The sequence below is a fragment of the Carassius carassius genome, unplaced genomic scaffold, assembly GCF_963082965.1.
Source record: "Carassius carassius unplaced genomic scaffold, fCarCar2.1 SCAFFOLD_77, whole genome shotgun sequence".
NCBI lineage: Eukaryota > Metazoa > Chordata > Actinopteri > Cypriniformes > Cyprinidae > Carassius > Carassius carassius.
The window spans coordinates 42,501-55,941 of NW_026775206.1; the positions used below are offsets into that span (position 1 = coordinate 42,501).

At 46.9% G+C, this 13,441-nt stretch overlaps 1 protein-coding gene and 1 non-coding gene across 3 annotated transcripts in view; both read right to left on the reverse strand.

Annotated features, from left to right (window-relative positions):
* Positions 1–12,963, reverse strand: part of LOC132139439 (tyrosine-protein phosphatase non-receptor type 12-like) — a 28,367-nt gene extending 15,404 nt beyond the window's left edge. Inside the window, exon 1 of one of the 2 annotated variants that reach the window (XM_059547792.1) lies at positions 12,530–12,963. In XM_059547792.1, the coding sequence (XP_059403775.1) occupies positions 12,530–12,637 (108 nt within the window). In that variant the 5' untranslated portion in view covers positions 12,638–12,963. The remainder of the gene's footprint in view (positions 1–12,529) is intronic. The other variant, XM_059547793.1, reaches the window with a different exon arrangement.
* On the reverse strand, positions 5,236–5,308 carry trnaf-gaa (transfer RNA phenylalanine (anticodon GAA)). Its single transcript has one exon. It is a non-coding gene; the product is annotated as a tRNA-Phe (tRNA).
* Positions 12,964–13,441: the final 478 nt, after the last annotated feature.

Genomic DNA, 13,441 nt, shown 5'->3' on the forward strand with positions numbered 1-13,441 from the left:
TTTGGACCATCAGCCCTTTATCAGTCGATGTGAGAACACCAAGTTTCTGAATGTGAAAGTATGTGTGATTGTGTGTTCATTTACATCATGACAGTGAACGAACCACAAACACGTTTGTGTTGCACTGTATTAATCAGGCTTCTCATGTTCTTCACAAGCACAGAACTAGAGTCTGAACCAGACCCTGCCTCCGAAACAAAGACTCACAGAAACCTGTGCAAAACAAGTCGATTTCATTCTGTCAGTAAACTAGCAGTCGACTCAAGAAAGCATCAGGCGTTCAAACATCATGTCTGTGTCTTTCTCCTCCTCCATGTGGCTCATCAAACACAGGAAGCTGTGTGTGTGTGTGTGTGTGTGTGTGTGTGTGTGTGTGTGTGTGTGTGTGTGTGTGTGGGCTGTATTACTTCCTTTCCTGCTAGTGTTGGGGAGGAACAATGGCTGACGTGACACAGTTCTGCTGCAATCTCTTCTCATTGGTCCATTTCCTGGTCCACCCCATCAGACCCCACAGGACTGTCAGAGCCGACGCCCACATCGCTGACAGACGCGTCACACACACTCTTTTATCTAAATGAACACATCTCTGACTTCTGTTGGCTTAATATTTCTTTAACGACTCCCAGACAGACCCTAAAGGAAAACTGTGAACATGTTTCCTTTAAGGACGTCTCCCAAGGAAGCGTTTGTCAGAGACACTCTGGACACAATCTGCATCAGATCTGTAGCACAGCTCACATAAAACACACACAAACCACATCCAACTCCTTTGAGCAGACATTCTGAAGTGGGACTGAAAGTTTATGACAACATTGGCAAGAGCAGCAGCAGAGTGTGATTGAGAGAAGATCCCTAACTGATCTCATCATATATATATATTAGAGCTGCAACTTACGATTATTTTTTCTGTCGACTAATCCAACGATTATTTTTTCAATTAGTTGACTACTCTAACGATTATTTTTATTACAATAAATAATTAATCTAATGTTCTTTTTTTGATTAGCTAATGGATCCTTTGGATAACTTTACAAAAAAATATAAGTACAACTTCTAATATAATATTTCAACCTTTATTCATTTTCAACCAATGTGGTTGAAGTTTTTACAGTATACAAAAATAAAGAGGCAAAGACAATTATTTTACTATGGTAAATATGAGTTTATGATAGCGTTTATAATTAAACCACAGTATCCACAAATTTACAGTTGTCTGAGACGTCATGAAATGTTCTTTAGCATCACAAACCATAAAATGTAGTCAGTGTTCTGCTATGGTTTAGCATGGTTTCCAGAGATCTGGAGCTGATTCTGGGCAGCTCGGTGGTTTGTGACTGTTGTCTCGCGGCGCGCTGTCTTTTAAGGGGCCATTCACATATTCACAAGTTCGTTATTTCCAATGTAAGCGCGCGGTATGCACGCTCATAATGGAAGCGACGCGGTCGCAACGCACACGCGAAAACATGCGCGTCCGCATCGCATCGAGTTAAAAACATCTCAACTTTTCAGAATGCCGCAAGCGCACCGCGGGTCATGTGACAAGAACTAACCAATCAGTTTCATCCTTCCCCGTAACAACGTTGAAAGCTCAGCTAAGATGAAGGAACAGCTGATCATAGCTGTATATGGCCATTTTGAAATAAATTTAGTAGCAGAGCTACTGCGAGCGATTTTTAGTGCTGCAAATCCATTTATCCTTTGCTGAAATTTCCGCGTCTTCATGTAGAGAGCGCGTCATGGTTGCTTAGCAACGGCAGACATCTCCGGGGCTCAACTGCCCGAGCGCTTTGGAAAGAAGGAGAAAACGGCGCGACTAGCGTTTTCCAAGCGTTTTAAGGCGCAATATGTGAACGCCCCTAAACCCGCGCCAACACAGACTTACTTGATTTTTTATTTTATCCTTACTTCAGCCGCTACGGGTGATCATACCAATAACTTGTAATCTTTACAAGAATATCAGAATCATGCAATGAGCAAGTCTGCGTTTATTAGACACTTAATATCACATCAGTTTGTGCTTTTAGAATCTCCGAATCTGCTGTGGTCGTTCCATCACATCTGCAGCAGAGACCTGAACCAGGAAGTTGGTCGCCAGATCACAAGGTAACCAGTTAAACCGTAACACCGGAGAGTGCCAGGATGTTTTCTCTGAGGTGCTCGTGCATTGCAGTTGTGCTGCCATGATACACCATATCAGTTTTGCAAAGGGAACAAAGGGCCATTTTATTTGGCCTCTGTTTAAAGTATTCCCATACTTTTAATAACAGTGGTCTCTGTTTTTGTGATAGAATGCAACTTTCTCCATTCCCAGTATGCCATTACGCGAGATGTAAACAGTGTGACGCGTCAACGCATTTCACACACGTCGACGTATTTTTGTAGTCGACGAAATCGATGACGTCAACACGTCGTTGCAGCACTAACTTATATATATATATATATATATATATATATATATATATATATATATACACACACAATTTTTTTGAAACAAATAAAATTAGATGAGGCTAATCATCTATAAACAAGTGTCCGTCTTTATTTTAGCAATACTGTCAGTGAATACGCAGCCTGCAAAACACTAAAATAGTTATCATAGAAATAATACAGTTAAACAAGAAAGTAGTCAAAATAAGTAAGTTAGATACACCCTGTGAACAGGACATTATAATCAGTGATGCTACACTGGATAAGACACGACAAATCCCCGACAGTGATGGTCTCATCCTGTTTATGAGACACTGACACTGAGAGAGAGACACTGAGACACAGATACACAGACACAGAGAGACAGAGACAGAGACACTGAGACTGAGACACAGAGAGACAGAGACACAGAGAGACAGAGACACACTGAGACACAGATACACAGACACACAGACACAGAGACCCACAGACACTGAGACAGAGACACAGATACACAGACACTGAGAGAAAGAGACACTGAGACTGAGACACACTGAGACACACAGACACTGAGACACAGAGATACACAGACACAGGGACACTGAGACAGTGACACAGAGATACACAGACACTGAGACACAGTGAGACACAGATACACAGACACAGACACACAGACAGAGACGCAGAGATACACAGACACTGAGAGACAGAGACACTGAGACTGAGACACAGAGATACACAGACACTGAGAGACAGAGACACTGAGACTGAGACACATTGAGACACACAGACACTGAGACACAGAGATACACAGACACTGAGAGACAGAGACAATGAGACACAGACACTAAAACACTAAGACACAGAGACACTAAGATACAGAGACACTGAGAGACAGACACAGAGACACACAGACACCAAGACACAGAGACACTGAGAGACAGACACAGAGACACAGACACAGAGACACTGAGAGACAGACACTGAGAGACACAGACACTAAAACACAGACACAGAGACACTGAGAGACAGAGACACAGAGCCAGAGACACACAGACACTGAGACACACAGACACTAAAACACAGACACAGAGACACAGACTAAGAGACAGAGACACACAGACACTGAGACACTGAGAGACAGAGACACTGAGACTGAGACACACTGAGACACAGATACACAGACACACAGAGAGACAGAGACACTGAGACTGAGACACACTGAGACACAGACACAGAGAGACAGAGACACACTGAGACACAGATACACAGACACTGAGAGAAAGAGACACTGAGACAGAGACACAGATACACAGACACTGAGAGAAAGAGACACTGAGACTGAGACACACTGAGACACACAGACACTGAGACACAGAGATACACAGACACTGAGAGACAGAGACACTGAGACAGAGACACACTGAGACACAGATACACAGACACAGACACAGAGATACACAGACACTGAGAGACAAAGACACTGAGACTGAGACACATTGAGACACACAGACACTGAGACACAGACACTGAGACACAGATACACAGACACTGAGACACAGATACACAGACACTGAGAGACAGAGACACTGAGACACACAGACACTAAAACACTAAGACACAGAGACACTAAGATACAGAGGCACTGAGAGACAGACACAGAGACACACAGACACAGAGAGACAGAGACACTGAGACACAGAGACACACAGACACTAAAACACTAAGATACAGAGACACTGAGAGACAGACACAGAGACACTGAGAGACAGACACTGAGAGACACAGACACTAAAACACAGACACAGAGACACTGAGAGACAGACACTGAGACACACAGACACTAAAACACAGACAAAGAGACACTGAGATACAGAGACAATGAGAGACAGAGACACAGATACACAGAGATACACTGAGAGACTAAGACACAGAGACACACAGACACAGACACAGAGATACACAGACACCGAGACACACAGACACTGAGAGACAGAGACACTGAGACTGAGACACAGACACAGAGACAAACAGACACTGAGACACAGAGTTACACAGACACTGAGAGACGCAGAGACACTAAGATACAGAGACACTGAGAGACAGACACAGAGACACACAGACACCGAGACACTGAGACACACAGACACTAAAACACAGACAAAGAGACACTGAGAGACAGACACTGAGAGACAGAGACACAGAGCCAGAGACACACAGACACTAAAACACAGACACACAGACAAAGAGACACTGAGAGACAGAGACACTGAGACACAGATACACAGAGACACTGAGACACAGACACACAAAGACATTGACTCAGAGACACACAAACACACACAGAGACACTGAGACACAGAGACACTGAGACAGACACACAAAGACACAGACTCAGAGACACACAAAGACACACTGAGACACACAGAAACACTGAGACAAACAGAAACACTGAGACAAACAGAAACACTGAGACACACAGAAAGTGAAGTGAAAAGTGAAGTGACATTCAGCCAAGTATGGTGACCCATACTCGGAATTTGTGCTCTGCGTTTAACCCATCCGAAGTGCACACACACAGAGCAGTGAACACACACACACACCCAGAGCAGTGGGCAGCCATTCATGCTGCGGCGCCCGGGGAGCAGTTGGGGGTTCGATGCCTTGCTCAAGGGCACCTAAGTCATGGTATTGAAGGTGGAGAGAGAACTGTACATGCACTCCCCCTACCCACAATTCCTGCCGGCCCGGGACTCGAACTCACAACCTTTCGATTGGGAGTCCGACTCTCTAACCATTAGGCCACGACTTCCCAAGTGTGGGAGATGTTGCCGAAACCCGGGATCGAACCAGGGACCTTTAGATCTTCAGTCTAACGCTGTCCCAACTGAGCTATTTCGGCTACAAACACTGAGACACACAGAGGCACTGAGACAGACACACAAAGACACAGACTCAGAGACACACAAAGACACACAGATACACTGAGACACAGAGACACACAGAAACACTGAGACACACAGAAACACTGAGACACAGAAACACTGAGACACAGAGACACTGAGACACAGATGTCCTGTGGACACTAGACAGACTAAACCTGTCGTGTCCACTGTAGACACTGTTCATTCTTCCACCGCCATGCAAGCGGCACATTAACTCCTCGTCTGCACACGCTCTCTTTGAGATAGGAATCATTGCCACATTTCTTGTTATCATCTTTCATTTATCGCCGTCTCCTTTGTATTTGGCCAGTCTGAAAAAAGCCTCACCACACCTGTGCAGCCAGGTGTCTGCGGTCACAGGATCTGCACATGGGTTGATATGAACAGAGATGCTCCAGACTGGAGATGGAGTAATTAGTTTCCCAACAAGGTCCATCACTCCAACACAAAATTAATTTGCTGAAAGCATAAACTGTATTTTCCTGCGACAACGTCACATGCACTACCCCGGTGACAGCAGACAACCATCACAGCCCTAGACAACACAACTAGATCCTTCAGAGATTGTCAGTGGTCATCATCAGACGAGTACATCAGCACCTTCAGTCGCTCAGTTTGTGTGTGTGTGTATGTGTGTGTGTGTGTGAGAGAGACAGAGACCGCAGGAAACACCTGGTCAGGCTGAAATTGACCACTTCAGAGCACAAGACCATTTACCACACACACACAGACACACACACACACACAGCAAAAATTAATTTAAATAAAAAATATTTCAGAACGTTTGACTGACACAAGATTTCGATTAATTTTTGAACTAATCAACTTAAATCTACAACATCATTCAAGTAAAATTATCTTTATTAAAGGGTTAGTTTGCCCAATTTGCAAAATTATGTCATTAATAACTAAAAAATACATTTTGGTCCAAAAATAGCAAAAACTACGACTTTATTCAGCATTGTCTTCTCTTCCGTGTCTGTTGTGAGAGAGTTCAAAACAAAGCAGTTTGTGATATCAGGTTCGCAAACGAATCATTCGATGTAACCGGATCTTCTTGAACCAGTTCACCAAATCGAACTGAATCATTTTAAACGGTTCGCATCTCTAATACGCAATAATCCACAAATGACTTAAGCTGTTAACTTTTTTAATGTGGCTGACACTCCCTCTGAGTTCAAACAAACCAATATCCCGGAGTAATTCATTTACTCAAACAGTACACTGACTGAACTGCTGTGAAGAGAGAACTGAAGATGAACACCGAGCCGAGTCAGATAAGAAGAACCGAGGAGCTGATGATACTGCGCATGTGTGATTCAGCGTGAAGCAGACCGACACACAGGGCGTCTGAACCGAACTGATTCTTTTGGTGATTGATTCTGAACTGATTCTGTGCTAATGTTATGAGCGCGGGTAAACCGAAGGCTTGCAGTCAACGCCAATGACACCATTACGCCGAGCGCAAAAGAACCGGTGAACCTTTTTCTTCAACCGGTTTATTGAATCGAACTGTCAGAAAGAACTACTGATGCAACCAGTTCTTGACTCGTAAACGAGTCATTATCTGGCTCGGCTCGGTGTTCATCTTCAGTTCTCTCTTCACAGCAGTTCAGTCAGTGTACTGTTTGAGTAAATGAATTACTCCGGGATATTGGTTTGTTTTAACTCAGAGGGAGTGTCAGCCACATTAAAAAAGTTAACAGCTTAAGTCATTTGTGGATTAATGCGTATTGGAGACGCGAACCGTTTAAAATGATTCAGTTCGATTTGGTGAACTGGTTCAAGAAGATCCGGTTACATCGAATGATTCGTTTGCGAACCTGATATCACAAACTGCTTTGTTTTGAACTCTCTCACAACAGACACGGAAGAGAAGACAATGCTGAATAAATTCGTAGTTTTTGCTATTTTTGGACCAAAATGTATTTTCGATGCTTCAGAATATTCTAACTGACCCTCTGATGTCACATGGACTACTTTGATGATGTTTTTCTTACCTTTCTGGACATGGACAGTAGACCGTACACACAGCTTCAATGGAGGGACTGAGAGCTCTCGGACTAAGTCTAAAATATCTTAAACTGTGTTCCGAGGATAAATGGAGGTCTTACTGGTTTGGAACGACATGAGGGTGAGTTATTAATGACATAATTTTTTTTAATTTTTGGGTGAACTATCCCTTTAATCATCTGATTAAAGTGCAGCATGGTGTAAACAGAGCAAAATAAATATCTGAAAAGATGTGTGAAACAATCTAAATGTTCAGAAATAACAAATTAAAATATTACAATATATATATAAACAAAAAATAAATATTTTTTGCCAAACTCTACACATTCAGTTTTAGGTCAGCTCAAAAAGTCAAGTCAAACTCAACATGACTGACAGTATAACAGCAGCAGCGGTTATTATTAAAGCCACAGTTCATCCAAAAATGACAACGTCAGCTGCACGTCATGCGCTCACATCACATCTACCGCTAGCACTGGCTGATGGACTCCAATGTTTGATCTGTGAGTTACATTTTTTAAATAATAATATTAATTGTAAATTGCACGGCCCTAAAACTCAGACACACCGAAACATAGAAAAGCTGATATGAAAGTGACATTACAGCAAAATTTCCTACACGTGAATAGAGAATAACATGTCACCTTTATTTATATAGCGCTTTAAACAAAATACATTGCGTCAAAGCAACTGAACAACATTCATTAGGAAAACAGTGTCAATAATGCAAAAATGATAGTTAAAGGCAGTTCATCATTGAATTCAGTGATGTCATCTCTGTTCAGTTAAATAGTGTCTGTGCATTTATTTGCAATCAAGTCAACGATATCGCTGTAGAACATCATGACACACACACAGCAGCAAATTATTGTGTTTGAAATAAAACAGCAGCAGACTGAAGCTGAAATTTTTCTGAGCTCATATGCAGACAGTAGAAAATCTCACACACCAACAGAGAAAGTGACATGAGACACACACACACACACACACACACACACACACACACACACACAGAGTCATTTATGAACACAGGAAAACAGGACAGAGGGATGAACACACTCGTTTCTCACTGGAAGTATTTTTACACAAAACAGGATGTGGATGTCAAGGTCAGAAACCAGCCCCCCCCCCCCCCCCCACACACACACACACACACACACAGAGATCATCTGCTGTGTTTTAATGGGACTGTGACGTCCACAGTGATCACAAACACATCCCAACAGTCTAAATTATAGTTATAATTTATGTTTTGCCGAGGACGCACACAATATAGTGAACATTCCATTTCACTCTCTCACACAGGGGCGAGCGGGTCACACACAGACCGGGTCACACAGGCGAAAGGGAGCGGGTCACACACAGACCGGGCCACGCAGGCGGAAAGGAGCGGGTCACACACAGACCGGGTCACACAGGCGGAAGGGAGCAGGTCACACACAGACCGGGCCACGCAGGCGGAAGGGAGCGGGTCACACACAGACCGGGTCACACAGGCGGAAGGGAGTGGGTCACACACAGACCGGGCCACGCAGGCGGAAGGGAGCGGGCTACACACAGACCGGGCCACGCAGGCGGAAGGGAGCGGGTCACACACAGACCGGGTCACACAGGCGGAAGGGAGCGGGTCACACACAGACCGGGCCACGCAGGCGGAAGGGAGCGGGTCACACACAGACCGGGTCACACAGGCGGAAGGGAGCGAGTCACACACAGACCGGGTCACACAGGCGGAAGGGAGCAGGTCACACACAGACCGGGTCACACAGGCGGAAGGGAGCGGGTCACACACAGACCGGGCCACGCAGGCGGAGGCGAGCGGGTCACACACAGACCGGGCCACGCAGGCGGAGGCGAGCGGGTCACACACAGACCGGGCCACGCAGGCGGAAGGGAGCGAGTCACACACAGACCGGGTCACACAGGCGGAAGGGAGCGGGTCACACACAGACCGGGCCATGCAGGCAGAGGCGTGCGGGTCACACACAGACCGGGCCACGCAGGCGGAGGCGAGCGGGTCACACACAGACCGGGCCACGCAGGCGGAGGCGAGCGGGTCACACACAGACCGGGCCACGCAGGCGGAGGCGAGCGGGTCACACACAGACCGGGCCACGCAGGCGGAGGCGTGCGGGTCACACACAGACCGGGCCACGCAGGCGGAGGCGTGCGGGTCACACACAGACCGGGCCACGCAGGCAGAGGCGTGCGGGTCACACACAGACCGGGCCACGCAGGCGGAGGCGAGCGGGTCACACACAGACCGGGCCACGCAGGCGGAGGCGAGCGGGTCACACACAGACCGGGCCACGCAGGCGGAGGCGTGCGGGTCACACACAGACCGGGCCACGCAGGCGGTGGCGTGCGGGTCACACACAGACCGGGCCACGCAGGCGGAGGCGTGCGGGTCACACACAGACCGGGCCACGCAGGCGGAGGGGAGCGGGTCACACACAGACCGGGCCACGCAGGCAGAGGCAAGCGGGTCACACACAGACCGGGCCACGCAGGCAGAGGCGAGCGGGTCACACACAGACCGGGCCACGCAGGCGGAGGCGTGCGGGTCACACACAGACCGGGCCACGCAGGCAGAGGCAAGCGGGTCACACACAGACCGGGCCACGCAGGCGGAGGCGTGCGGGTCACACACAGACCGGGCCACGCAGGCAGAGGCGAGCGGGTCACACACAGACCGGGCCACGCAGGCAGAGGCGAGCGGGTCACACACAGACCGGGCCACGCAGGCAGAGGCGAGCGGGTCACACACAGACCGGGCCACGCAGGCAGAGGCGAGCGGGTCACACACAGACCGGGCCACGCAGGCAGAGGCGAGCGGGTCACACACAGACCGGGCCACGCAGGCAGAGGCGAGCGGGTCACACACAGACCGGGCCACGCAGGCAGAGGCGAGCGGGTGTGATGATGAACACTGATGATGAATGATGAGTCACATGGACGTCCATGAGATGAGGAAGTGAACATGCAGCTCCAGGCCTGAGGAATGTTTAAGGTATGTGAGCGCCAGTAACAGGAAATGCAGAACACACACACACACACAGACAGCTGTGACTCCATGAGAAGGGTTCATTCAGGAGAAAGCCTCACTGCCTTCCCATAATCCCCTGTATCTGGCAGAGGTCAAGGGATATGTCGCCCACATAAAGACATGAAATAATCCTCACAACACAAACAGCCCATGATAATATGTGCAATAAGACACATACAGATATACAAGCCTATTGTTACATCACTGCATGTAAGTGCTGCTGGGAATTTCGGAGAATATCAAAGCTTTACTGAAGCGACTTTTATCCTTGGAAGTTCCTAAGAACACATAGAATTAAATCAGAAACAAGAAACAAACAAGCGCAGGAGGAACGCAGTATGTGTGTGTGTGTGTGGACAGTGTGTGACAGAAACACACACACACACACACACACAGAGTTCCTGACCTCCAACCTTTCACTGACCCTCAAACACATCAGATTACCCACAACACACATCGTCACACACACCAGATGAAGACACACACTCCTCACGTGTCTGATGTCAGACTCATTTCAGTCTCATTCCTCACAACACATGAACACTGACGAGCAGAGACGAAGATGAGGATCACACACACACACACACACACACTCTCTCTCTCTCTCTTCATCACACATGAACACTGATGAGCAGAGATGAAGATGAGGATCACACACACACACGCACACACACACACACACACTCTCTTCATCACACATGAACACTGACGAGCAGAGACGAAGATGAGGATCACACACACACACACACACACACTCTCTCTCTCTCTCTTCATCACACATGAACACTGATGAGCAGAGATGAAGATGAGGATCACACACACACACGCACACACACACACACACACTCTCTTCATCACACATGAACACTGACGAGCAGAGATGAAGATGAGGATCACACACACACACACACACACACACTCTCTTCATCACACATGAACACTGACGAGCAGAGATGAAGATGAGGATCACACACACACACACACACTCTTCATCACACATGAACACTGACGAGCAGAGATGAAGATGAGGATCACACACACACACACACACACACACACACACTCTCTTCATCACACATGAACACTGATGAGCAGAGATGAAGATGAGGATCACACACACACACACACACACTCTCTTCATCACACATGAACACTGACGAGCAGAGATGAAGATGAGGATCACACACACACACACACACACACACACTCTTCATCACACATGAACACTGACGAGCAGAGATGAAGATGAGGAACACACACACACACACACACACACACACACACTCTTCATCACACATGAACACTGACGAGCAGAGATGAAGATGAGGATCACACACACACACACACACACACACACTCTTCATCACACATGAACACTGACGAGCAGAGATGAAGATGAGGATCACACACACACACACACACACACACACTCTTCATCACACATGAACACTGACGAGCAGAGATGAAGATGAGGATCACACACACACATTCTACATCACACAACACTGCTGTCAACCTACTCTTCATTTCAAGAGTAAAATAAAATGACAAGAAGCTCTCTGTGTGTGTGTGTTCATGTGTGTGTGTGTGTGTGTCTGTGTGTGTGTGTGTGTGTCTGTGTGTGTGTGTGTGTGTGTGTCTGTGTATATGAGTGTGTGTGTGTGTGTGTGTGTGTGTGTGTGTTCATGTGAGTGTGTGTGTATGTATATGTGTGTGTGTGTATGTATATGAGTATGAGTGTGTGTGTGTGTGTGTGTGTGTGTGTGTTCATGTGAGTGTGTGTGTCCATGTGAGTGTCTGTGTGTGTGTGTGTGTGTGTGTGTGTGTGTGTGTGTGTGTGTGTGTAGGTGTATGTGTGTGTGTGTGTGTGTGTTCATGTGAGTGTGTGTGTGTGTGTGTCCATGTGAGTGTGTGTGTGTGTGTGTATATGAGTTTTCTGTGTGTGTGTGTGTTTGTGTGTGTGTGTGTGTGTGTGTGTTCATGTGAGTGTGTGTGTGTGTAGGTGTGTGTGTGTGTAGGTGTGTGTGTGTTATTTCATCAGTGTGTGTGTGTGTGTGTGTGTGTGTGTGTGTGTGTGTGTGTGTGTGTGTGTGTGTGTGTGTGACAGTTGTGTTCTCACCATGAAGTCCGAGCTGAAGTTCTCTTCTGCTTTCTGCTCGCCGCTTCTTAAAGCTTCAATGAATCTCTTCAGGATATTCACCTGCTCCATCCTGACGGGGCGTTTCATTCATCCGCGAAGCTAAAGAATAAATAAATATAAATCTGTTCAGCAAAGGAGTCTTTTGATCGATTATTCCAACATGTTCACGGCCCCATGATCCTCTCCGTCCAGCGATGAAACGGCACAAAGAGCGCGGACAGGAGCGGCGCGCGTCGCGCGGAGGAGCAGATGTATATCCTCCGTTAGAAATCACTTTAACTTCAGTCAGAAAACACTTTTAATAATGAAATAAACAGCGCGCCCCTCCCTGCGGCTGCCACATTCACACACTGCACACAAGCGGACCGCCCGAACACCGCTGCCGCGATCCCGCCCCCCGCCGCCTGTGATTGGACAGAGACCGAGACTTCTGAAACAGTGATTGGGCGAATCTGCACTTCAATCAAAAGACATGCTCCGATGCCGTGTTCGTAACTGCCAGGTCTGACTGTCAATCAGCGCGTCCTGTGAGCTAATCTCTGATTGGCTGAATGTGCTCCCGCCCACTTCCCTGGGCCAGGTTAGAACCGCCTCTTCCGCGCTGACATACGGGGTATTTAACAGCGTCACCGTCATTCTCAGCATTGTTCAGAATCATGTTTGATGTTCATGTAGAGTGTAATTCATTTCCCTTGTTTTACAGTGATTACGGAGTTTGTTCACCCGTGTTATGGAGATTCTCATCAAGTTTCGATTAAGTGTTCATCATTTACATTATATTTATCAAACATAGTATTTCTGACATTTATTCTGTCATATTAAGATTTGAGTTTTTGGATGTTTCTCTATCTCATATGGTTTCCTCTTTATACACCATCATGCAACATGTCA